Genomic DNA, 23,415 nt, shown 5'->3' with positions numbered 1-23,415 from the left:
AGTATTTCACTTGGACCACCAGCCAAAGTGGTTAGATGTCTCCGATACTTGCTCATGTGTGTTCTCTCTGAAGAACAGTAACTGACAAGTATTTACCACCTTTGTTGAAGAGTTTATACTTTATCTGGTCTGACCCTTACCACCACCCTCTTGGGGTAAGTGTTACTGCATTTTATATTTGAAGTCACTGAAAGAGTAATGTAATTTTCCCAAGGTCACAGAAATTATTGTTGATGGAGCAAGGACTAGAAATCCAGCCTTCTGATTCTAAGCGGCATTATATTTTCTTTACACCATGCTGCTCTTCCTCCTTCACAGGGCCAAATAGTCCATCTTTAGCTCATTAAAAGTGTTATGTAAAAATAGCTCATTAAGGTGTTTCCTAAAGGTGAGTGTGAGAAATGAGTTAGAATGGTCTTGTTGCAAATCTGGGCTCTAAGAGTATGGGGGTTACTTTTAAATATTGAAATTCTTTGTGAGCTCAATTTTAGGTTTAGTCAAATAGTTTAGGTTCTGAAACGCTAGGGGTTGTTGTGGCAGCTTTGGGGTAAGCCAGTATTTGTGACTATCATTGCTATCTTGAATCTTATTCACTCTTCATCCTTGTTGATAAAAAGACTTTCCCAGGAAGGTGGCCCCTTAAGGGAAGTGGCTTTCTGAAGCTCATTTAGAAGAGTGTATTTCTGTCATTGAGTTAAATCTTACTGAAGGAATCTGATTTAAAAGCTCCAAAGTAGACAAAGACATAATGATCACAGAGCTTAAAAACCGCTGCTATGGCCATTTTGTCCTTCAGCTGTCATGCATACCTATCAAATTTTAAGTACCACAGCAGATCCCAGGTTTTCATGTTTGATGTGTTTTTTAAAAAAATACCCAAGAAAGAAAAATTCCATAAGCAATGAGGCTGTGCACCATGATAGGGCAGCCTGGGAATTGACTGGCTTGAAGAATAATTTGTGTAGATATGTAGAACCATTAAGGTTAATGAGTTTACAAAGAATTGAACCATTTCCTTCCAAAAATGTTGGATTTTCTCTGGTAAGAGGGGTCCTCTGTGAGTGACAGCAATGACTGGTTACCAGCCTGAGAGTCATCTTTGGGAGACAATAAATAGATTAATTTTTTGTCTAGAGAGCTTTCTCTCCTTTGACCCAATAAAAAATTCTTGTCACCAGATATCCAGATTCTCAAAGTACCAGAGGACTTCTGAGATGTGTCACTACTTGACATTTGTCTTTGAACCTGATTTATGGTTTTAAATCCCCTTTATTCCCTTCTAATAACTCTGGCTCCTAATTATCATCTCTGTTAGGGTAACATACTATAAGACTTAAAAAGGAGAAAGCCTTTGGAACAGTGATGCTCAATAAGGATGAATGGCCCTACTCTTCCCCAGGTCCCTCAACCCCAGCCTCAGGATGAAAAGAAGGTGTCAGAATAGCTCTGTGAACATTTTCAGACCATCCTACCTACACCTCCACTTCTACCCTCAGCCTGAGATCTGATGTGCTCTCACTGGAGTTAAGAATCACTGTGGTTAGTGTGAAATAAGTGTAGACTGAAAAAAGATAAAGAAATCCCCACCCTGGCCTGAAAGGAATGTATGGCATAATTTCAGACACCATGGTGAATGAGAGGAGTACTTTTGAATAAGAAATCTTGTCCAGGGTCATTCAACTATAGAATACAAGCTCTGGGCTCAGTATATTTGTAATTTTGCTCTATTCCTAGGATGAGAAATGAAAAATCAAAGTTCCCTTGCTAGCAAACTTCTGTCATTCCTTGCTCCCCGGAAAGGGGCAAAAAGTGTTAGTCGGAAAATGCTTAGTTGAACCCTGAGTGTTCAATCCCTGCAGAGTTATGTAGAGCTAAGATGTAAATGTTCCTGAGTGGCATTTGATGTTTTGAGTATTTCTTATTTATATGGCTTTGTATTGTACAGGAAAATTATTATTTGCTATGGTAAATTTGGGTGGAAGACTCAGGATATCTTAAAAATTTATAGTGCTTTAACAAAGCACTGTAACATTCTGAACTCATTTACTCCCCTCAGCAACATTGTAAATTGTAGGATAAGCATTGTTTCCCACACTTGACATTGAGAAAACAGAGATGCAGAATCAGCATTAAGTGATTCATTTCACCTCACACATCGTAGTGAGTTGGAGCTTGAAGATAAGTCTTTTCTTTCCCAGTCCTGTGATATTTTGATTAGTTCATTTGTATTAAATCTATAAGGGTAACATGTAAGCTAGTAACTGTCATCCAGGCAGAATCCACTAAGAGACATAATTATTGAAAAAAAGAAAAAAGGTTTTAGAGCTGGGTGTGTTCTCTGTGTATATGAGGCATTACTTTGGAGTCCACTCCATGGACTCTAACTAAACCTACACATCTTATATTCCAGAGACCCCTAGAACTCTGCTTCATGAAAAAATCCCAGCAATTCTGGAAAGAGCAATTTTACTTGATATTTTTATTCACTTAACAGAAACATTCACTTCTCAGATATCACTGAAGTGCAATTTACAGAACTTAGAGGCAAATTAACATATGTAAATTCATATTTTTAGGTTTTGGATTTTTTTTTACAAATATTACAAATGTACATCCATTGGTACAATATTGCCATTCAATCATGCTTTTTATGTACATACCTTCACTTAAGAATTATTATCTATTAGGTTCATTTTGCTTAAAAAAATGCTGAAAATTAAGTGGGCACTGCTGGAAAAGAGTGCACTTAGTTTCCAATGATGCATATATTGCAAAATGATAGAAATCTAGTGCCTGTGTGAAAAGAAGCACTAGAATCCAGATTATTTTATCTTCATTTTAAAGGGTATTTCATCTTTTCAACTTTATTTGATTTAAAAATGATGAATCAGGAAATAAAATATTTCTTTCATCAGGGTTTTGACTGTATACATTTCCCTGCAGGGGTAATATGATTTGGTCTAAATTTCTTGAGATGTGGACATCAGTGTTTCTTTTGGTGGGAGGTCAGATTGAGTGGACATCTTCCAAGAGTCCAAGAACGACTACATGATCCCTTTAGACAAGATGTCACAAGAACACAATAGGAGCTTTTACCTAATCCTGAGCACAATCTGATTCCATAGAGCAGCTAAGTGGAGCTCAGGGGAAGGTATATGCTTGAGACTTAGTTTCTCTCAGTGGTGTCAGGGAACCACGAACAAAAGAGAAAGGGGGCAGGTAGTTTAAGGATAGGGAAAGGCTGATGATAAAAAGGAGGAAAGAAAAAGGTGAAGAAATTGGTATTGATGGGAGAATAAGCTAAGGGTGGTGGTGATGGGGTCACATATATTTTTGTTTTCCCTGAATTGAGGGGTGGGATAAACAAGGTGGGAACAAAGCTCCATTTGTTCTTCATGGCCAACTCCCTCACACCCTGAATATTTTGCCTCCTCATTCTTCCCCATTATCTTTTACTTTATCTGATTTAGAATTTGTGAGAAAAATTTGACAAGGGTCACCCTACCCTAAGGTTGTGAGAAAAGGCTTGCAACGATGAGTCAGGACCACAGACAGCGACAAGACTGTAGCAACACTCCATTGGGTTCCTTCTATTACAAATTCTTCTCTCCCAGTGCTCCACAATCCCCACGCGTTATCCCACACACATTATATCAGCTCTGGCTGTAAGAAGCATAAAATAGCAACCATAAAATACCAACAAGACCTCAGAGGGGTGGGTTTGTCCCGACTATGTGACGCCTGATGGTGTTACTGTCCATCCTGGAACAGAGAGCTTTTAATTTTTCACTCCAACCTGTGAGCTCTGCAAAAAGTCAAAGCTGGGCATAGCCTTTCAAAATGTGCAGGCCAGAGGATTTTCTTGATTTGGACTGGATAATGTGCTCTGCAAACTCTATTAAGGAAGGATGGCAGGGAAACCAGGTACATCAGGTTTTACTGAGTGTTAACTGAGACTTCTGCCTAAAGAGGTGGACATAGCAATCAGATGATTATTTACATGAAAGAAAGATTTCTTTTCTAACTTTCCTTTGATCTTTATTAGAAAGTGATGTTTATTGTATTTTGGGCCAATTAGTTTATTTCATTAGAATGGCTTTTTTTTTTTTAATGGGTATATAAGATTTCCTAAATTAAAAATGTCTACTTAAATTTCAAACAGCTCTTAATTTTTAAAAACAGGATACTATAGACACATCTTGAAATTTAAAATCTAAAAATAGGATTTCATCAAAATACTGTAACTATTCTATTCTGGGCATTGATATACTATGTATTTACTGTATATGGCTCTCCTGACATGGTAAACACTATACAAAAAAAGCATTTAACTTATTGATGAGAACAGATTCCTGTGAGAAGGAAATTATGTGGGGGAAATATAAGCTATGTGTTTGTCTGAAATATAATTCAGCTTGACATTTCTGAGGAACAACAAGACTCATCACAAAATCAGTAGTGGTGTGATAGATATATACAGATTTAAAGAGAATCAGCAGAATAAAAAGAAACAATAATTATTGACCCGCACATCCTTTCCTTGGCAAAAACAAAAACCAAAGAAATCCTAAATTCAGTAAGTTGATCTTATTCATTGCTGTGAAACCTTGTGCTGGAGATGGATAAGCAGGGCTTAAATATTCTGTGACTTTTTCTTCTGGACTCAGTTCCTGTGACAAAGCTCACAAATGATCATACTCTGATTTCTTTTTTTTTTTTATTTTTGCCTAAGAACATGTCAAGAAACCTTAAATTGCTTATCTTCCCAATTGGAAAGCAATGTATGATATGGAGGCATATAAAGGTGCTGTTGACTTTATTTAGACTTTTGTAGTAGGGCTAATAGGTGTAAATATAGAATACAGAAAATCTTAAAACAAAGGACTTTGAGCCGCTAGGTGCTATGAAGCTCACAGAGATACAGGATGGTAATTTTGAGTCAAATTAAGATGGATAGAGGGGCAATTAGAATAATTTAGGTGCCTGGATATCCCCTGATTTTATTTGCTGTGACTCTTCCTTTTGTTTTGCTCACATATATTTTTAGGGTGACTTAAAGTTATAAATCCCTTGCTGGTGTTTTGTCCTCTTTACAGAAACCTCAGGTGGTAAGGCATATGAAGCTTACTCTTAAGACTCTTAATTCATCAATCAGAAATGGAAGATAGACCCAGCCTAAAAGTAGTGTTGGGATATTCTTTTGGACTTTGAAGCTGAGAGCAAAATCCTTAGGCTTCCTCCACTAGGCTTTTTGTTTTTGGGATGACATGGCCTGTTGCCTCTAGCTACACTGGATGCTACATGAGAATCCTGTGACCTGACCTCTTCTTAGCCCACAGGTAGAACAGTTTGGCTACTTGTTTGCTTCAGAGAATGTGTTGTATGCTTTCATTCTCTCCCTTAAATCCCTGTCTATATTTCCCATTCTTTGCAGGCTTTTCCCAAACATCAGCCTCCCAGCATGTTGTTTTCCTCTGGTTGTCTCAACCCTCTTTCTCTTTCACTCCACATCTACGACCAGAGCCTGGGATCGTCTTCCTCCTCCCATCGTCCACTCCATTCCACCAACAAGTCATCCATGGCAAAGCTCCAGGTCTTCAAACTGACTTAAAAACTTTTTACTTGCTATAAACCTTGTCCTGCAGTGCCTTAATCCCTCTTTCCAAGGAATCTGATGTTGACCTAAAAAATCTCTATGCTAGTGCCAATGGGTAGAGTGGAGTTAATGTGTGGCTTTTCCCAGAAGGTGACATTTATATTTTAGTGAAATTTGGGTTGTTTCTGGAAATCCAGTGCCTTAGATAAAATGAATCATGACTAAATAGTTGGCAGTCAGGACTTGTAGGAGTGTTTATCATTGGGTAGGTGAGTGATTTTTATGTGCATGTGAATGGTGGCCCTGTGCCCATTTGTAGGTTGCTCCACTCTGCATCTCTCCTGTAGTGGTTAAGACAGGTGCTGCTAAGGCTTATTTCTTTATTATAGAAAAGAGCATTAATTGGAGCACATTGACATCAAATATACAAACACTTCTTTAAGCAACAGCTCAGAATGTTAGTAATTCAAGGTCCAGGTCATACATTTCAAACAGGAATTGACTGTGCCTTCATACTTTCAGAGAAGGGCTCCAGATAGCGACAGCTGAGAGAGCATGTCTAAGCCATAAATAAGCTGTTAATTTTTTGGTTCTCTAAGCTTTATCCTAGTGAGAAGTCAAATGATCAGAAAATAATATAAACTGACTGATCTTAGCTTTTGTACTTAATTAAGATTTCATTTCCTCAATTTTTATGTAAAAGATTAGTCACCTATTTGAAAGAACATTTTCGTATCTTTCACAACTTTATCTTGAAGAAGTTGTCTACTACAGTGTCCATTTTATTCTCTGAGTGATAAATTTGACCTTAAATTAAATCCCAGGAAATGTTTTTATTTCCATACTAATGTCTCTAATTCTTATTATAACAAATATCTACAACCCAATTTGATTTGTTTTTGCCTCATTGTTATATCTGTAATTTATTCTTGAATATATACAGTGCGATATTAGGCTTGCATTTCTTAGGTTAAGTGACAAGCCTGTGTTCAAAGGATGGTTAGCTGGAATTCTAACCAGGAAGCCCATACACTCCAGAGGTGGACACCACTAAGCTTTCCATTTAGTATAATGAAATATCAAATATATATATTTTTAATGGAAGAAATTAGAGGCCTGCTAACTGACAAGATGAATGTCAGAAATGAGTTCTCAGTGGTAAAATTAAAGCAATCCAAGATATATGGGTTGATTAAAGATATTTTAGAGATGCTTCTCACTCTTGCAAGGGTAGGGCATAAGAATCTAGCATCCTTACTCATAAAAATACTATAGGATAAATTCCTAGATGCTCCTATGTCCAGCTGTGAACTGGAGGGTTCTGGTTATCTGATGCTTGCTATATACATGAAAGAATCTTGCATTTGGGAAGTTGCTTTTTTGTTATGCAAGATAGTATTTGGAACACCTAAAAGAACAGGGAGATGGTAGCTCCTCACACTTAAAGAAAAGGTTGTTATGGATGATTTTACACTTGCTTTCTAAAAAAAATTTAGTTTAAAATGTCAGAATTTGGTTTAAGACTCAGTTTCCTTATCATCTGGTAGTGTGATTGTTGGTAGGATAGTAGCTATCCTTATACAACTCAGACTGCTTTAATGGCTATCAATATCTGCCAAAAGAAATTAACAGCTGTGATTGACTAAATAGGCTTGGGTGAGCTTGCAACACTCAATTATTAGGAAGTTTAGAGATGGTTTCTTCATATCGTAGATTGTAAACTCATTGGTGCCTTGGGTAACTGTTCCTTTGCTTTTCAAGAATGGTATTTCTCTTTTCCTACTTTAGGTTTGATTTAATATTGTGCATCTCAAATCGCTTTTGAAAGAAGGTGGAGTACAAAACTTAAATGAAGAATGGAAATAAGAGAGCATTCTTTGTGGTTTCTTTGGGGAGAAGCCCATGGCTTTTCTCTTCACTTGTGGCTTATTTTAAGTATCATATGAACTTGTGTCAGTGAGAACCAAATGTTTTGCCAGAGAGGCTCATGACAAAGGGTGGGAAAGGTACAGAATGGTGCCAGAGGTTTATTTTTAACTGGTAAATGCTTCAATACCACTTTTCAAGGCTGCAGCTAAGACCCGCTAGCCTGAATAGAAAATTTTCCTTCTGATATCCCATCAAGAAGAGATGGAGATAATTCAATCGAACTTGTACCTTTATGTATGGTGGACAGGGTTCTTGGTACTGGCAAGCTGGAGAGCACCCATCTGGGAAGCAGCATGTTTCTAGTTCAAGTTTAGTTGCTCTTTCATACATTGAACACTTGTATATTTCTGGTACACCAAAGGAAAATGAATGCACAGAACTGATCAACACCATCATGTCACTCTACACATACACGGCCCTCACCTTCTCCAGGTGTTTCACTCTGATTGAATAGCAAAGGAGTCTAATGATTTATAGAGTTAGTAGAAACTGATCTTGCTCTGGTGGTTTCCTCACCCAGGTGCCCAAACCAGCTTTCTGAAATGCTTTAAACAGCTGCTGTTTGACAGACTGGTAGGTATAAGCCCCTAGCTTGGCCTCACAGTACATTGATGGCATGTTTCCATGGCTTGGTATCCGTGTGCTCAGCTGTGGAATGGAAACAAGAGAGAACAAATAAATGATCTAGCAGAAATAGGAGGCTTTACCACATGAATAAAACTGCCATATGAATTCTATGTGCAAAAAATCAGCTCTTGGTCTCAGGCTTTTGTTTTACGTTCTTTCTTTAAAACAAACAAGGAACATTATAAAGAGTAACTGCAGCAGTTACCAAGTTCTAGCATGGAAAAACCTAGTGATTAAGGAAACTTTAACCAGACGTGCAAATGATTAACAAACAAAATAAACATATAACTTGTCCATTATTAAAAATATAAACACTGCATATATTTGTTACCTGCTGGATATAGACTAGGTGATACAAATGGGTTGGGCATGGAGGTGGGAAAGGAGCCAAGGATGATTTTGGGAGCTAAAAGAACATCATGGTAGACAGGTAATAGGCAGGATTTTGAGTTCATATTGCTAGTCAATCAGGAAGACAATAAAACTAGGATAATTCCTCTGTCAGTTTTCTGAGTTACAATAGGCGATGCTTTGGAAAGAGGATAAGGTAGGGATCACATATGACTTCAGTCCAGCACACAGTGGGAGAGGCTGACCTGGGGTCAGTGCTTGCAGGTGAGGACCAGGGAGGTCCAGTGGGGAGGGAGCTCTGAATCCCTTTGAAAAGACCGTCCAGAGGTGACTTTTGTGGTCCAGATGCCCACTCACTGACCAATGTCACCTTGAGCATGTGCAAAAGAAGAAAGCCCCTTTTGTTTAGCAAGATAAAAATCTATGGCTTCCTCTGACCTACAAAGTCTTAACATGGACTCCATCTAGTGTATGGAAGAAATGAAGCATGAGTAGACGCCCTAAAGCAGTTGTCGAGATCTCCTAGTCGACGTTGTATGATGACTGGCCACAGACCCACATCCACTTGTAGTGGATTTTGACAGAGGCAGACGCAGAAGTCACTGTCAAGCTAATAACTAAGACATGCAATTTTCAGTGTTCTCTAACTTGACAAAAAATGTTTAAGTGACAGCGTGACTATCTGTTCTTCTATAAACCAACCATGACACTGTTATTCCTAGTAATAGTCATTGCCTGGATGAAAATGTATAGAAAAATTAGGAAAGTATATACATATGTTTAAATTTGTTTGTTTATCTATTTTTTTCTTTCTTTCTTTTTGTTTCTTACAGTCTGCCGTGCTTTGGACCCAATGAAAATGTGTATTTCAATTTAAAACCCAGAAATAGTTGTCTCTATTTATTGAAGGAAAAACAGGCTCACAATCATTAAGGTAGTGGGAAAAGTACAGGCTTTGGAGTTCGGAAGAACTGTGTTCAAAATCTGTCTCTGATCTTTCCTACCCGTGTAATTTGGGGGAAATTACCTAACTTTTCTGAGTGTTGGTTTCCTTATATCTATACTGGGACTCATGTCTACTTCAAAAAGTTTCTAGGAACCTTTTCTTATGATAGCACAACAGCATCTGGCACAATTAGGTGTTCACCAATTAGCTCATTTCCTGCTTGGCTTGCTGGCCTTGCTTCTCAAGCTCTAATGAGAGTGTGGACACCAGCTGATGCCAGTGCTGCTGATCTGTGAATGTTGCTTGGTGGATCCAAGTCTCAGAGCTAGTCTATGGAGGGCAAATGCTATGGGCTTGGGCAGTTGGGGGAAAAGGAAATGAAAATCTAACTAGTCTTTGCATCACATGTTACACTCAGTGTAGACCCAAGGACAGCTTTCCACCAGGCTTATCACCTGTTACTGTGAGCTGAGTTCAGGGTTCCAGCCTGAGTCCAGCTCATCCCACTGTTCCCTAGAGAGGAACACGTGTGACCTACCTTACCATAAAGTCTTGCCCACCGGGCAGAGAACGCATGCTTGCAGAGTCTTGATGAGCTCCCACAGTTTCTCTTCCCTGTGGTGGCATTAATAATCTCCAGGTCTGCACTACCCACAATCCAGTTCATGCTGAAGTGGGGAGATTTTCCTGGCTGGCGCACCTCAGCATTACTCACTCCTGTCAAGAGAGAAATAGAAAGCGGCCAAGCATTAATATTCTGGCCCCAACAAGGCTCCTGTGAGACCGGCTAACGGGAAATCAAGTTTGCTCGGGTTTGAGAAATTCACATATGAGTCCAGTTTTTCATGTTTAAAACTTGGTCAGTTCATGTTGAAAACATCATTTTACCTATCGGGATGGATGTTGAAAATAAAGCAAAACCGTAATAACAGCCTTGAGCTAAAAGTTGTTGCTGCATTCTTGTTTTTCAGCCTTTCAATTTAGAAGACTTTATGGGTGGTCTTATAATAATAAAGCTCTGCCCTGATTTTTTCCTCTTTCTATAAGTATTTGTTGAGTGAGTTAACGAACAAATCGAGCTGTTTAAAAACAATCTAAGAATATGTGTTTATTGGGTGCCTGTTGTATGCCCAACTCTGCACTGGGCAAAATATCAGGGGTAGGAAACAACCCCAGATGTTTATAGTTTAGTTGAGGAGAAAAAGATCAATAGACAAGTGTTCCGGTTTGCTAACGCTGCCATTATGCAAAATACCAGAAATGGATTGGCTTTTATAGAGGGTTTATTTGATTACAAAGTTGCAATTCTACAGCCATAAAAGTGTCCAAACCAAGGCATAAACATGAGTATACCTTTACTGGAGAAAGGCCATTGGCGTCCAGAAAACCTCTGTCAGCTAGAAAGGCATATGGCTGGCATCTGCTTGCTCCAGGTTGCATTTCAAAATGGTGTTCTCCAAAATGTCAGCATCAGCCTTCAATGGCTGTCTTCAAAATGTCTCTCTAAGCTGCAGCAGTGAGCTCCTTCTGACTGAGCTCTTTTATATGACTCCAGTGATTAAATCAAAACCCATGCTGAATGGGTGGGGCCACACCTCCATGGAAATAATCTAATCAAAGGTATTACCCGCAGTTCGTCGGGTCACATCTCCATGGAAACAACCTAATCCAAAGATTCCAACCTAAATCAACACTAATATTCCTGCCCCCACAAGATTGCATTAAAGAACATGGCATTGTGGGGGACATAATACATTCAAACCAGCACAACAAGAAACAAGAGAGATCTAAGAGCATAGGCTAATTAATCTAGTGATATGATCCAGAAACAGTACTGGCTACATGTTTATAAGACCCAGCAAAAAAATGTGGGGACCCTTGTTCAAAACATACTAAGATTTTTAAGGTAATAACAGTAGAACTTTAAACCAACCACAGGGCCCTTGAAACCCAGTGTCCTTCTAGGCAGAGGGGCCTGTGCAGCTGCACAGGTTGTGCACCTGTGGAGCTGGCTCTGTACAGAAAGTAGCCCAACTTTTCAGGGAAGTCCTTGTTTCCAAGTGTTTCTCCCCTTGTCAGATTGCATGCTCTGATTTCTACTTTGGACTACACAATCTTTTTTGTAATAGGTTCATACAGCAGATAAGAAAAGGGAAAAAGCCAGAGTGTATCTACTCTGGGGCAGCATCTGTTTTGGTAACCTGGGGGACTGACTGATAGCACTCTCTAACTTCAAACCTCAGCCCCAGCCTCAACTCCTAGCCCAGCCATCTAGTAATGCCATCAGTCTAATTATGACTTTCTGGATGATCATTGTGGCAAGAAGTCTGGTAACATGATATGATCAATGGGTGTGACCTCACCACCCTTATGCTATTACATCATCTTGAGAATTCTAAAATGTAAGATTCTGATGCTGCTCTGCACTTCCTATTTATCTTCCTCTTCTCTTCTGAAGGTCATGTTTGCAAATCTATAACCTTCAAAGGGGAAAAGAAATCTGCAGAAAAATAAGCTGCAGCAGTTCAGAGGCAAGCAGTAGTTTCCCAGGTGACAACAAACCAGATGCTTTCAGTATTCTGAACTTCCTTGTGGCAATTTCATACATAAACTATGTAACCCTAATAAATTCCAGGGTGGTATGCCATATGTCCCAATCCCTGTCCCAAGTCACATTGAAAGACACTGAGATCGACATGCAAAAGTAGAAAACAAATGCAATCTCTTATTTGTTCACTTTAAAGTTATTATAGGATGTTTAATTTATAATTCAGAAACACTTGTTGGATTTCACTTTTAGTGTCTCTTGAATTTTCTCACACTCCAGTGCTCCTCAAGGGATTCTTACATGACGCTTTCCCCCAAATCCAGTCTAACTGGGTTTTCTCTCTTCGTCTCTCTTCTTCAGTTCCATATTGTAAAGATCAACTTAGTCTCTCTGGCTCTGCTCTGTCTCCTTTCTTTCTGCCGCTCTGGGGCTCTCTCTCCCCATCCTCTTTTCTCCTTTCCTATTCTCCAATGATAGACATGGGGCAGGGGCTGGAAGGTGTGCTGTGGGAAGAAAGGAAGCTATTGAATATTGTCTCAGTTATGTATCATATATCATAAAATAAGGAGGGTGAATGTGCCTGGTAAAACAGAACTTAAGTTTTGGCAAGTGAATTGCATTTAGATCACCAGAATGGCTATTCAAGGGTCACAGTAAATTAGTCATTAATTGTTGGTGGAGAAGCCCCAGTATTGGTGAAGTAAACCAAATACAAATTATTCAGGCTGGATTAAATAAAGTGCAAGTTCTTTTGGGGCCCTGCAGCAGACATACGTTCTGAGAGAGTTATTCCTGTGTTAACTTGAAGTACAGGACACTACGCCTTCCTGGAATCAGTCTTCATTTAAATTCAGGAATAGACCCAATCATATCTCACAAAGTAAGAGATCTGAGGATCCTTCTGCTGTCCCTCAGCTTAACCTGCGGTTTGGGCTTCTTGGACAGAACAGAAACCCAGTCACTGAACCCACAGCTTGTCTGAGTTTGGAGTATGCCCCAACCCAACATGGCTTCTAAACCGAGAATCACCTGGTGACCTTCTCCTCGTAATGGATGGGCAGTGTGAGATGCCCGGGATAATTTCATTCATGTCAGCTCTTCTTTCTTGAAGTGATTCACTGTGGCAGCTACTAACTCCCAAGAGCTAGGCAGGGGAAGACAATCTGGCACCCTGGCAGCCGTGGGCTCTGCTGCTGGCAGAAACTGCCTTGGCAAGAGGAGGTGGCTGCTGAGGTCAGGAAGGACTAGATACAAAGAGAGGCATGACCGCTCCAGATCTCACTGTGGCCAGGTAACATCCTGGACGTTTCTCCCACACTTCCTCCCTCCTGCACTCGCCACCCACTCTCCCTCTTTCCTTTCAATCCTTCTCTCCTAGTCTCTTCAAGGATCAGGTCTGAGCAGCGGTGCAGAGGGCCCAAGGATTATCACCTGGGTATTCTCAGAGAGCTGTGCTCTGAACTCAGAAAGTCTTGGATTACCTTCCTATTTCCCTGGGAGATGTCCCGGCTCCCTCCCTCTCACTCATTTCCTCTCTCTGTGTAATTGCGTTGTTGTCACTTTGCTGCAGGCTCTCAGAACAGAAACACCTGGCCTTTGGAGAGGGCTCCAGCTGCAGCCCTGACAGCCTGCTCCCAACAGTTCCCAGCCGCTGGCTTCACCAGAGGGGCCAAGACAGGGCCAAGGAAAGCAGCCACCACTCTCCTTTCAACCCAGCCCGTTTGATTCTGCTCAATACATACAGGAACGGTGGGGAAGGAAGAAACATTGAAAGGAGAGAAAGAAAGAATGACTGGACAGAAATACAGTCAATTGCACTTGCAAAACAGGCAGCTTCTACATCACACACCAGCACTCTGAAAGCACCTTCTCTTTAGCTTTGGTCCCAATTTGTTGGTGTTTATGAGAGAAAGAAATTACGCAAGTAGGGAAAATTGCTTATAAATAATATCTAAGCTCACAAGACGATTCTGTAAATCACATTATAAAAATTGTTCATTCTAACTACTATAATCCTTTAAACTATTATTTGAAATATGGAATAAAATTGTAAGTCCAGCAACAAACGTCAGTATCACTGAGCCTCTCCAGGACTACACCAGAAGAGGAAAACAAGGCTGTAAGACCCCCAGGGTGAAAGCTCTTTATGTTGACTGGAGAATTAGGAGACTTGAGTTCTGGTCTCATGTTTGCTTTTTAATTTGCTCTGTGACCTTGGTCATGCCCTTGACCATTCTTTTCTTTACTTTTCTCTTTGATGGTGATAACTTCCCTACAACACAAGGTGCTGTGAAGTTCAAATGAGACACATAAAAGCACTTTAACAAATATCAAGTATCTTAAATGTAAAAGGTATGAGGATTATTATTATCTCAGAGTATGAAAGTCATTTCATTTGTTTAGTGTTGTCCAAGGCATGCAAATAAAAATGTTGCCAGATTTGATTACAGAAACCTTTTGGTTTTCATTATAATCAGGAAGAACTATTCACCTAATTATATTCAGGGAATGGAGTAATTAACCAATAAATAAAGGTCAGAGTTCCTTTTACATTAAATATATTTTGTTTCACTTATATATTTGTTTAATCTACGTCCTCAACTCATCTGTTGGAGACATTATTATACTTTCAGCTTCTAGTTTGAGGATTATCTCTCTTCTTCATGCAAGAAAAAACTTCCTCAGATGACCTTCTTCTTTCAAAAATTAAACCAATCATATAGAAATAGCACTTTGAATGTTTATCAAATATTAAAAGTAAAGTATTCACGTTGGTAATACAATTTTTAATATCACTGCAATTAATGACTACAGTTGATTCACCCAAGGAGACTGACTCACATGCATTAGATTCACTTGAAACTAATATGTAAATTTACCAATATACAATGAAATATATAAATATTTCACAGAATATTCATATCAGTTTAAATATATTCTTTCTGTATGAACAAAACTAACAGGGTTAGACAAAGTGTAGTCAGGAGGTAACTTCTTAATCACAGTCATGGAGTGAGGAAAGTTAGTTTTATTTTTCAAATACTTCCAGCATCAGGCTATCTCTTTCCATAAAGACATACTATGCTAGGAATGGGTGTTGGAGCTCGTGGGAAAGGGTGTTCTTATAAAGGTCACTGCCAAGGCTGCCTCTCTGATTTGTGTTTCCCTTTTTCTATGTTTCAGAATGATTCTCCCAGTTTTCTCTTCACCTCACATCACATATATAATTTCTCAGATTGATAAAGTCTTTTGAAAATACATTAAAACAATGGATTAGGTTACTTCCAGATTCTTTTTTTTTTTTTCCTGGAGAAACATTTGTTCTCTAAGGAAACTTATACGGATATATGAATGATCGCTTTCATTATGTATTGATTTTGTAATTTTAAATCAATTTCCCAGGTGCCCTTTTAGCACCCTTGCCCCTGAATACCTGCAGAGAATATCCCATAGCTCAAGACCTCATTCATTTATTCATTCAATGTTTATTGAGTCTTTTGATGCTATAGAGAATTGTATTTTTGAAAGTGTTTAAAGAGCATTAGGGCTAAAACTGCTTAACTTGATGTTTGATTGAATTGTTAATAATTGTTTTTTTATATGGTGCTGGATAAGATGAAGGCACCTTTGTTCAGGTCTAGAAATGAAAGTCTGGTTTGTACTTTTTTTTTCTTCTTTTGGCTGGAGTTGTGAAAATGAGTGGCATAAATTCCTGGGATCATTCTTCATTAAGCAGACATCAAATGATTTAAGATAAAAATCAAGCCACAAGGACACAATGTATTTACAGCCACAGGTTTACCCTTCTAAGAGCCAGTTTCAATGTGTTACTCAAGGTAGTATATAAGCACATAGATGGTAATCCCATCCACTCAGAAAATATAATCTCTCCCTTTCTCCAATTCACAGCATCAAATGCCTCCTGGAGGTTATTCAGAAATTCCCACCCAGAGAAACATGTAAACAGATCAAAATTTGCCATTTTATTTGAGGCCCCAATTCTAGTTAAGATCTTAGCAAACAGCTTTGGTAATCTGAATACTGAAAAAATGAGCATTGTGTCAATTATGCTCTAAGAAGTAAAAAATGTCCTCTTGATAAGTAAACACTCCTAAAACTCAGCACTGTGAGCAAACAGCATTTGCTTAAATTCATGGGATCTATGTACACGTATAGGTACGAAAGGTCCTCATATTTTCAGTCTACAGACAGCTTTACCAACTTGCCTTTTGACATCCCCAAATTAAATCAAAATAAAATGAATCTGATATGAATACTGAGGAACCTTTTCCTTTAGTGCTATGATGACAGTAAGAACAATATTGCATATTTTAATATAGTTTCCATATGTAGAGAATAGTATACTTTAACAACACAGCACTATATTATATTACAGTTTCCTGTGGCTGCTGTAGCAGCACTGATTTGGAGCTTTGTATGCTGCTCTGTGAACCAAGTGAAAACTTACTGCAGAAGGAATAGTCTGAAACTCCGGACACCACTCTCTGGTAGAAGCACTGGATTTGCAGGTTGAAGGGATTCACATGTGCTTCTCAGCTACAACCATTCTCCTTTCATTCTGTGCCTTCTCTGACATGACTATTGTTGGAAGGGCCAGAGAGGCTCACCCTTGAGGAAGACAGCCTGTTGCTCCAAGCTTAAGCCAGGAGAAAATTTCTTGTACCAATTGGCTGGTTGGTGCAGTTACCAAGGGAAGCACAGAACACTGTGGCACTTGGTCCTGAGTCTCGTCAATCTCAAGTCAGGTAGGATCTTGGATTTGGAAACTTGTTGAGAAAGCTCAAGAAAGAGTGAGAAATAATCATGTTCCTAAAAATAAGCATAAGCTGATGATGAACAGGATCTAATACCATTTTTCCTTTAGTAATTTTTGTAGTAACTATTTCCAAGCAATGTTAGAAATATCCCCTTACCTACCTAAGCATTTTCTCTGATGGAAGCAAAGCTAACAAAAATTTGATACAGCACAGAGATGTGTTGGCATTTATTTCATAAATATACCACACATAATATGGGTTATTCATCTTTTATCAAAATTATTTTGAGATATCTTATTTCAAAGTAGATTTGTATGTAGCTTTCGATATCCCTACCATTCTGCCAGGTTTACTAAAATAGAGAGATTGGCTTGAGATTATATGGTCTTTCATTTAACATACACAATTTTGTTAATAGGGTGGTCTTTAGAAATAGACCAAGTTTGAATACCACTTCTATCACTAGCAATGTGAACTTTAATGTAGCAATACTACATTAACACTACCACTAGTTCTACACTACTAGTACTACTGTTACTCCTATACTACTGGTATTACTCCTATACTTCTAGTATTACTACTATCACTACACTAGGACTACTACTATTTCATTACTATACCACTATGACCACCACTATTACTACTACTACTACTACTACTTAAGAGCAATGAGACTGAACATACAATTCATCCATGAAAATGAATTTTATTATGGCTCATATAAATTTAAAAAGACGTTACTTTAAGAAAATCTCTATTTACCTTTTTCAAAAGGCATTGTGTGAGAGATGGTAGAACATTTCTTTAAATAGCTAGTGAGCCTGCTATATTTAAAATGCAGTCCACTTTTCCAAAATTAATTTCCCACAAGACGTTTCAGGGATATCATTTTTACACAAAGTAAGGCAAGTCACTTTTGTGAAGTGAATGAAGCAGCATGCTTACTGGCACGCACAGAATCATAAAATTGCAGGAACAGAAGGGACCTTTAAAGTTTTATGTATTGGTAGGTACCCCTTAGGATTTCTCACACACACACACACACACACTCATCTCTCATGGAAGTGGAGCTAGCAATATTTTAATGTGGATTTATGGATTTTGGGTAACTAATAACTAAGGTTGTATTAATGTCATCTTATTCATTGTTATTAACATGAATATCATTATAACTGAGTAATTTTACAGCTATTGTCTTAATAAAGCATATTCAATGTAAAATATGCAAAACATACTATGGTATCTGGTGATAGTGTGTGAGGAGAACTGAGGGTGGACTGTTTTTTCTGCTGTGAGATGCCCTTAACAATTTCTCTGGGTTCTGTAAACTGAAGGGGAACATACCATGTATTAAATTAATATAAGTACTAGATCATTACAGCTAATTCTCGCTCTTCTTCATTCTGTTCGACTGGTCTGATAAGGTGGTGGTTGGAATAATTGAAAGCAGTGTTTGATGGGTTCGTGAGACCTGCTGCCTTCATGGCTTTCCACTTGTTAATATTCTACCATGTGGAAGTTCTACTGATGATAATGGCAATGTCACAGAGACAGTGAAGCTTGGAAATCTTCTATTCTAATGATTTTTTTTCTCCACTGATTTTTAGGGAATTCATTCCAATAGTTCATAAGAATGTGACCTTTTTAATGGTGATACATAGTTTAAATGCACAGGCCTACAGGATGCTTCCAAAGATGTGAAATTTCCATGGCAGGAGGAAAAAATTGAATTTTTCATTTTCTAACTTGATAAAGACATGATTCTTGGTTCTTGTAAGGATGATCATCATTTCCAAAGGTATGGAACAGAGAGATTCTCACAGAATATGGTTAATTTTTGTTCCAAATTAGATATGTTTTTCACTACCATAGAATACAAAGTTTCAAACTCAATAAAAATATGGATGATTTTCATTGCTCTTTATTCTGCATCACCTATTTGGCATCATTTTTCTTATGCTCAAAGGTCATGTTTTTTAATAGTTTCCATTTCTTCCCCTACATTTTCCGTCTTGGGTTTTATCTCTTTTATCCTACTGAGCATGGTTTTAAAGTCTGTGCCTGATAAATTTAATCATTGGAGATGTGGGTCCATTTCTGTTGTCTGTTGTTTCTGCTGGTTTTTGATCAACTGGTCTTGTTTCCTCTGGTGCCTGCTTATTTTTTAAATTGAGCACCAGATATTTTGTTTGTACATTTTTGTAGGATGATCTTAATTTAATTTTATTGGGGTCATCTTAATCTAAACTCAGAGATGGAGATAATTCCAAGCTGCTCTGCAAACACTGCCAGAGCCTGCTTACTTTTGGTTTACCCTTATTCTTAGGGAGTAGCCTTTGGTATTTCCAGCACAAAAGATACCCATTATAATCCAGGAGCTTTTAGCCCCAAGTGGCTACAGAAGCACGTCATATACACTGAATACGTATTTGTTAAAAGAGTAAATGAATGTGTGGATTATGTTTACCAATTTCATGTTTGGATAAATTAAATGTATTGCAATGGAAGTATTTTATTTATAGTAAATGGTAATATTTTCAAAAAGGAAAAGGGATGTAATTAACTTTAGTGCTCAAATTCTTATCTGGAACAATTCCTTAAAATCACGCTATAAATTAAATGAAGATTATTTAATACACAAATGTTTTTTAAAAGAACTCCTCAAAAGGCTAAAGCTAGGTTTTTCTATAATTTTTAACTATATAATAAGCTTTGGAAAACTTATTTAAATAGTTCTTTGTCAAATCTAACTCTTTTTAGCTTCCTAAAAAGATATTAAGATCATTTTTAGATTATTCTAACAAAATTTATAGCTTTTTTTTTCCTATCAAAAATTTCCTCACAGGCACAGGAGAATAAATTCCTCCCTCTAAACTTTTATTGAAGTTTATGTGTTTTCTCCTAAAAATTTTTGAAAAAATTAGAGGTTACTCTACAATCTAACTATGTTTGTTTTAACATTAAAATAATATTGTAAATTACTTACCATTTGGATAAAAGAAAAACTGTTTGCTACAATCTCATTGGTTTATTTTGCAAGATACTATTAGTGATCATCAATTGCAGAAATTTCTCCTGAATTAAAAAAGCCTGATACTCCATTATCAGATTTCACTACGCATTGTGAAGAAAAACAACTGATGCTTTTCTCTATTTTATCACTAATACTGAAATTTTCATTATGTAAACATAAACTAAGAGTCTTAACTCATAGCTCTAGATAATCCCCTGGATTTATCTCCTAAGTTTCATTTTCATTGCCAAGATCTTGCCATGGTCTACAAAAATAGTCATAGTTTTGTCTTCAGTTATAGACTAAGAGTGTTCAACATTGAAAACAAATCTGTTAAATACTCCATTAGCATGAACAAAGAATTTGTCTATCCTATCCAGATTTTTTCCCTTTATTAGAACTTTTCTTGATGAAGAAAAATTAAAATTTAGTCTTGAGACTAAACTCACTGCTTTCGTGCTTATAATTCAAAATTTCTGTTTTAAACTATGGTTAACATATTCCCAATTCAACATATAATTTAAGAAGAGCATTGAAAAGAGACTGGTCGCCTGGGTAGTAATGTGCTAGTAACCAAAAATGAATGGAAAGCCCTCCCTTTACAGTGGTTTGGTAAGGATGATTGTATTAGTAGCTTTAAAAATTTCCTCATTTGGCAATAGATAAGTCATTAGTGAGGATTTCCTTGGCTGTTTGTGAAGAGCAGCCAGCTAAGTGTTTTAGACAGGTTTAAATGAGTTGGTTTGCCTTTTCCACACGTGATCCATTAGTTAGATTTTGTCAATTCTTCAGCCACTTTTGTTTTTCATTGTTAATTTTTATGTGGTTTTCCCAAAAACTAGACATCTGTTATAAGAAATTGCACTACACTGCCATAGGACACACTAGTATACTGAAAGAAGCTGGGATTTAGAATCAAACAGATCTGAGTTCAAATCCTTGTTTCACATAGAGTACCCTAAACAAGATATTGAATTTCTCTATTTCCAAGTTTATAAAATGGAGATAATATCATTGTTTTAGTTGCTGTGAGGATTCAATGAAATGATATATGTCATATACTTGACATTGATAGGAAACACATATTTAGTAAATTTTAGTCCCTTCACTAAATGATATATTTATATTATTATTTATAGTAATTGCACTTTACAGGCCATACCCCTCTGAGTGCTCATCCCCAAGAAAACCACTCATAGGATGTTCACTGGCCACAGGCTGCTATGTTTTGGGTCATGTGATCCTGTGTCCTCTGGCACAGCTATCAGCTTTGATTGAAAGGCAACCATGGAGATACAGAGAAAACACAATAAACAGAAGCAAAGAAAATCCACCAGATGGTAAGATCCCCGCTAGAAGGCAGTCATCATTATATGTTCTTGTTAATTTAACTCAGCCCCTAAAACCAGTGACAAAGAAATCAGCCCTTCCATAATGTCAGCCTGATGTAACAGAAAATAAAGTTGAAGTCTTAACAAAATAATGGATCTTTAATGTTTTCTGGACTTACATTGCAAACCTCTTTTTTATGTCATTAGCAACTATGGTGGTTTGAAGCTGTATGTACCCCAGAAAAACATGTTCTTAAATTTAATCCATTCCTGTGGGTGAGGACCCATTGTAAGTAGAACCTTTTGATGAGACTACTTCAGTTAAGGTGTGACGCGCCTCATTTAGAATGGGTCTTAATTCTCTTACTGGAGTCCTTTATAAGAGAAAGAAATTCAGACAAAGAGAGTAAGCTACAGAAGCAAGAAGCTGAAAGCAATAAAACATGGAAGAGAAGGAAGAGACCAGTAGACACTGCCATGTGCCTTGCCATGTGACAGAGGAGACAAGGATTGCTGGCAGCCAGTCTTCAGGAAAAAAAAATCGCCTTAATGAGGCCTTGATTTGGACATTCTCATGGCCTCTGTAAGCTAATAAATTCCTATTGTTTAAAGCCAACCCATTTCATTGTATCTGCTTTGATCAGCCTAGGAAACTGAAAAAGCAGCCCTTTCACATAGCCTTGCTGAAGTCTGCTAACACTTGACTTCAAGTTCCTCCTCACCGGATATATATGTAACCTAAAGTTATCCAATGGATTTGAGGACTGAGGTGAAGGAAGTCCCAATAATAAGTTGGTTTTGAATCTCCTGCCTGATTGTCACCAAGCGCTTCCTCCCCACCAACAAAAAAGTGATTATTTGGATGTTGTCTTAGGGTCTTAGGAATAGAGTCTCAGGAATAAAAAAAGTCTATAATTTTATTATGTTGAGGCACTGAGGTAAGGTGATCACTCAGCTATAATCCGAGAAGCACTTCTTTCCCAACTTCCCTATTTTAACTTCTCGTTCTGTGTGATCTTATTTTCCTTGGAAAAGGTGTTCATTCACTAATTGTTGAATATTATAAAATGAATAAATAAATTCACTTTTGTTAAAGGAGGTATCTTTCCTTGAAGACTTGCTTAGCATAGTTAAGTGCTGTGCATGAATTATTTCCTATAATTCTCACTGTTACTCCATGAAGCACTATTATTACCCCTGATTTTATAATCTAGAACAATTTTATAATCCTGGGAATAGACCTTAGGTTCAATTTTCAGCACCAACACTAAAAAAGAGCTCTTTTATCTTATTGTTTTCTCTTTCAGATGATTTGGTTGAAGACTTAAATCAGGAAAGACAACTGGCGTGATTCTACACAGATCCACCTGCCCATCAACTTACCTTTCTCTTGAATGTGCTTTCCTTGAGGCAGAGGGCAGTTTCCCTGCCTTCTCAACTAGATGTCTAACTTTTGCGGGGTAGCCACAAACAAGCTGTAACTCAAGCAAGGGAAAGCTTACTCAAAGTTCTTATGTTTCCCTCCGGGACCCTAAGAGGAGGCTTATGGAACATTATTAAAATTCACGTTCCTTCCTTTTGCTTTCAAGCAATTTCCACGAACCTTGCAAGGTTACTGAATGTGAAAGACCAAGAATCACAGTATATAACTGCTACCTTTACAAAACCCATCCAAGACCTATGATTTCCTTCTTGATAGGTTACTTAGAACTTCACAGTTTTCACATCTGTTACCCTTTTGCTCCTTGCAAGTGGGCTGGGTGATTGATAGTGTAGGAGCAGCCATCCCCATTTAACTGTGGGAATGCTGGGCTCAGCATGGTTAGGTGATTTCCTAAGGGTGCTTAGACTAAGTGGTAAGATTAGGAGAAGAATTTGGGACCTGTGACTCCTGGCTCAGTGCGACTTTGTCACCTCTGAAATGTGCTTCCAAACTTGGGCTCTGCCAGGACCTGACACCAGGAGCAGAGGAACCTCTAAGTCTGGTAGATTCATCTGTGAAGCCTGCCAGCCCTGGGCATTGTGCCTTCCTTTTAAATGCCTCTACGCGTCTGAATCTTCATCAGAAATCTTTACAATAAAGCAGCACCAGAAAGGGTAAGTTACTGTCCTCTTAGAGAGGCACATCATTATTAAAGTCTTTATTTTTAATAGCCACTTTAGAAGATCCCAGTTAAAAAGACATGATGTATTAGTCCTAAGTCCTAACATAAATCCACTTAAAATGTTGCCTATTTCTATATACAAAGATGCACTGTACCTTTTTTTTTTTTTTTTTTTGTAGTGTTTGGGTCAT

The 23,415-nt window shown here is 37.9% G+C and overlaps 1 protein-coding gene across 5 annotated transcripts in view; it reads right to left on the bottom strand.

Moving 5' to 3' along the window:
• Positions 1-4,649: 4,649 nt before the first annotated feature.
• ADARB2 (adenosine deaminase RNA specific B2 (inactive)) overlaps positions 4,650-23,415 on the bottom strand; it is a 604,351-nt gene continuing 585,585 nt past the window's right edge. For 3 of the 5 annotated variants that reach the window (XM_037835667.1, XM_037835668.1, XM_037835669.1), the window contains 2 exons: positions 9,988-10,166; positions 4,650-8,173 (listed from right to left, as the gene is read on the bottom strand). In XM_037835667.1, the coding sequence (XP_037691595.1) occupies positions 7,997-8,173; positions 9,988-10,166 (356 nt within the window). In that variant the 3' untranslated portion in view covers positions 4,650-7,996. The remainder of the gene's footprint in view (positions 8,174-9,987; positions 10,167-23,415) is intronic. The other 2 variants (XM_037835670.1, XM_037835671.1) reach the window with 1 other exon arrangement.

This window comes from Choloepus didactylus, chromosome 5 (genome assembly GCF_015220235.1).
Source record: "Choloepus didactylus isolate mChoDid1 chromosome 5, mChoDid1.pri, whole genome shotgun sequence".
Classification (NCBI taxonomy): Eukaryota; Metazoa; Chordata; class Mammalia; order Pilosa; family Megalonychidae; genus Choloepus; species Choloepus didactylus.
The sequence above is the reverse complement of the archived record's forward strand: the minus strand, read 5'-3'. Positions and strand labels throughout refer to the sequence as shown.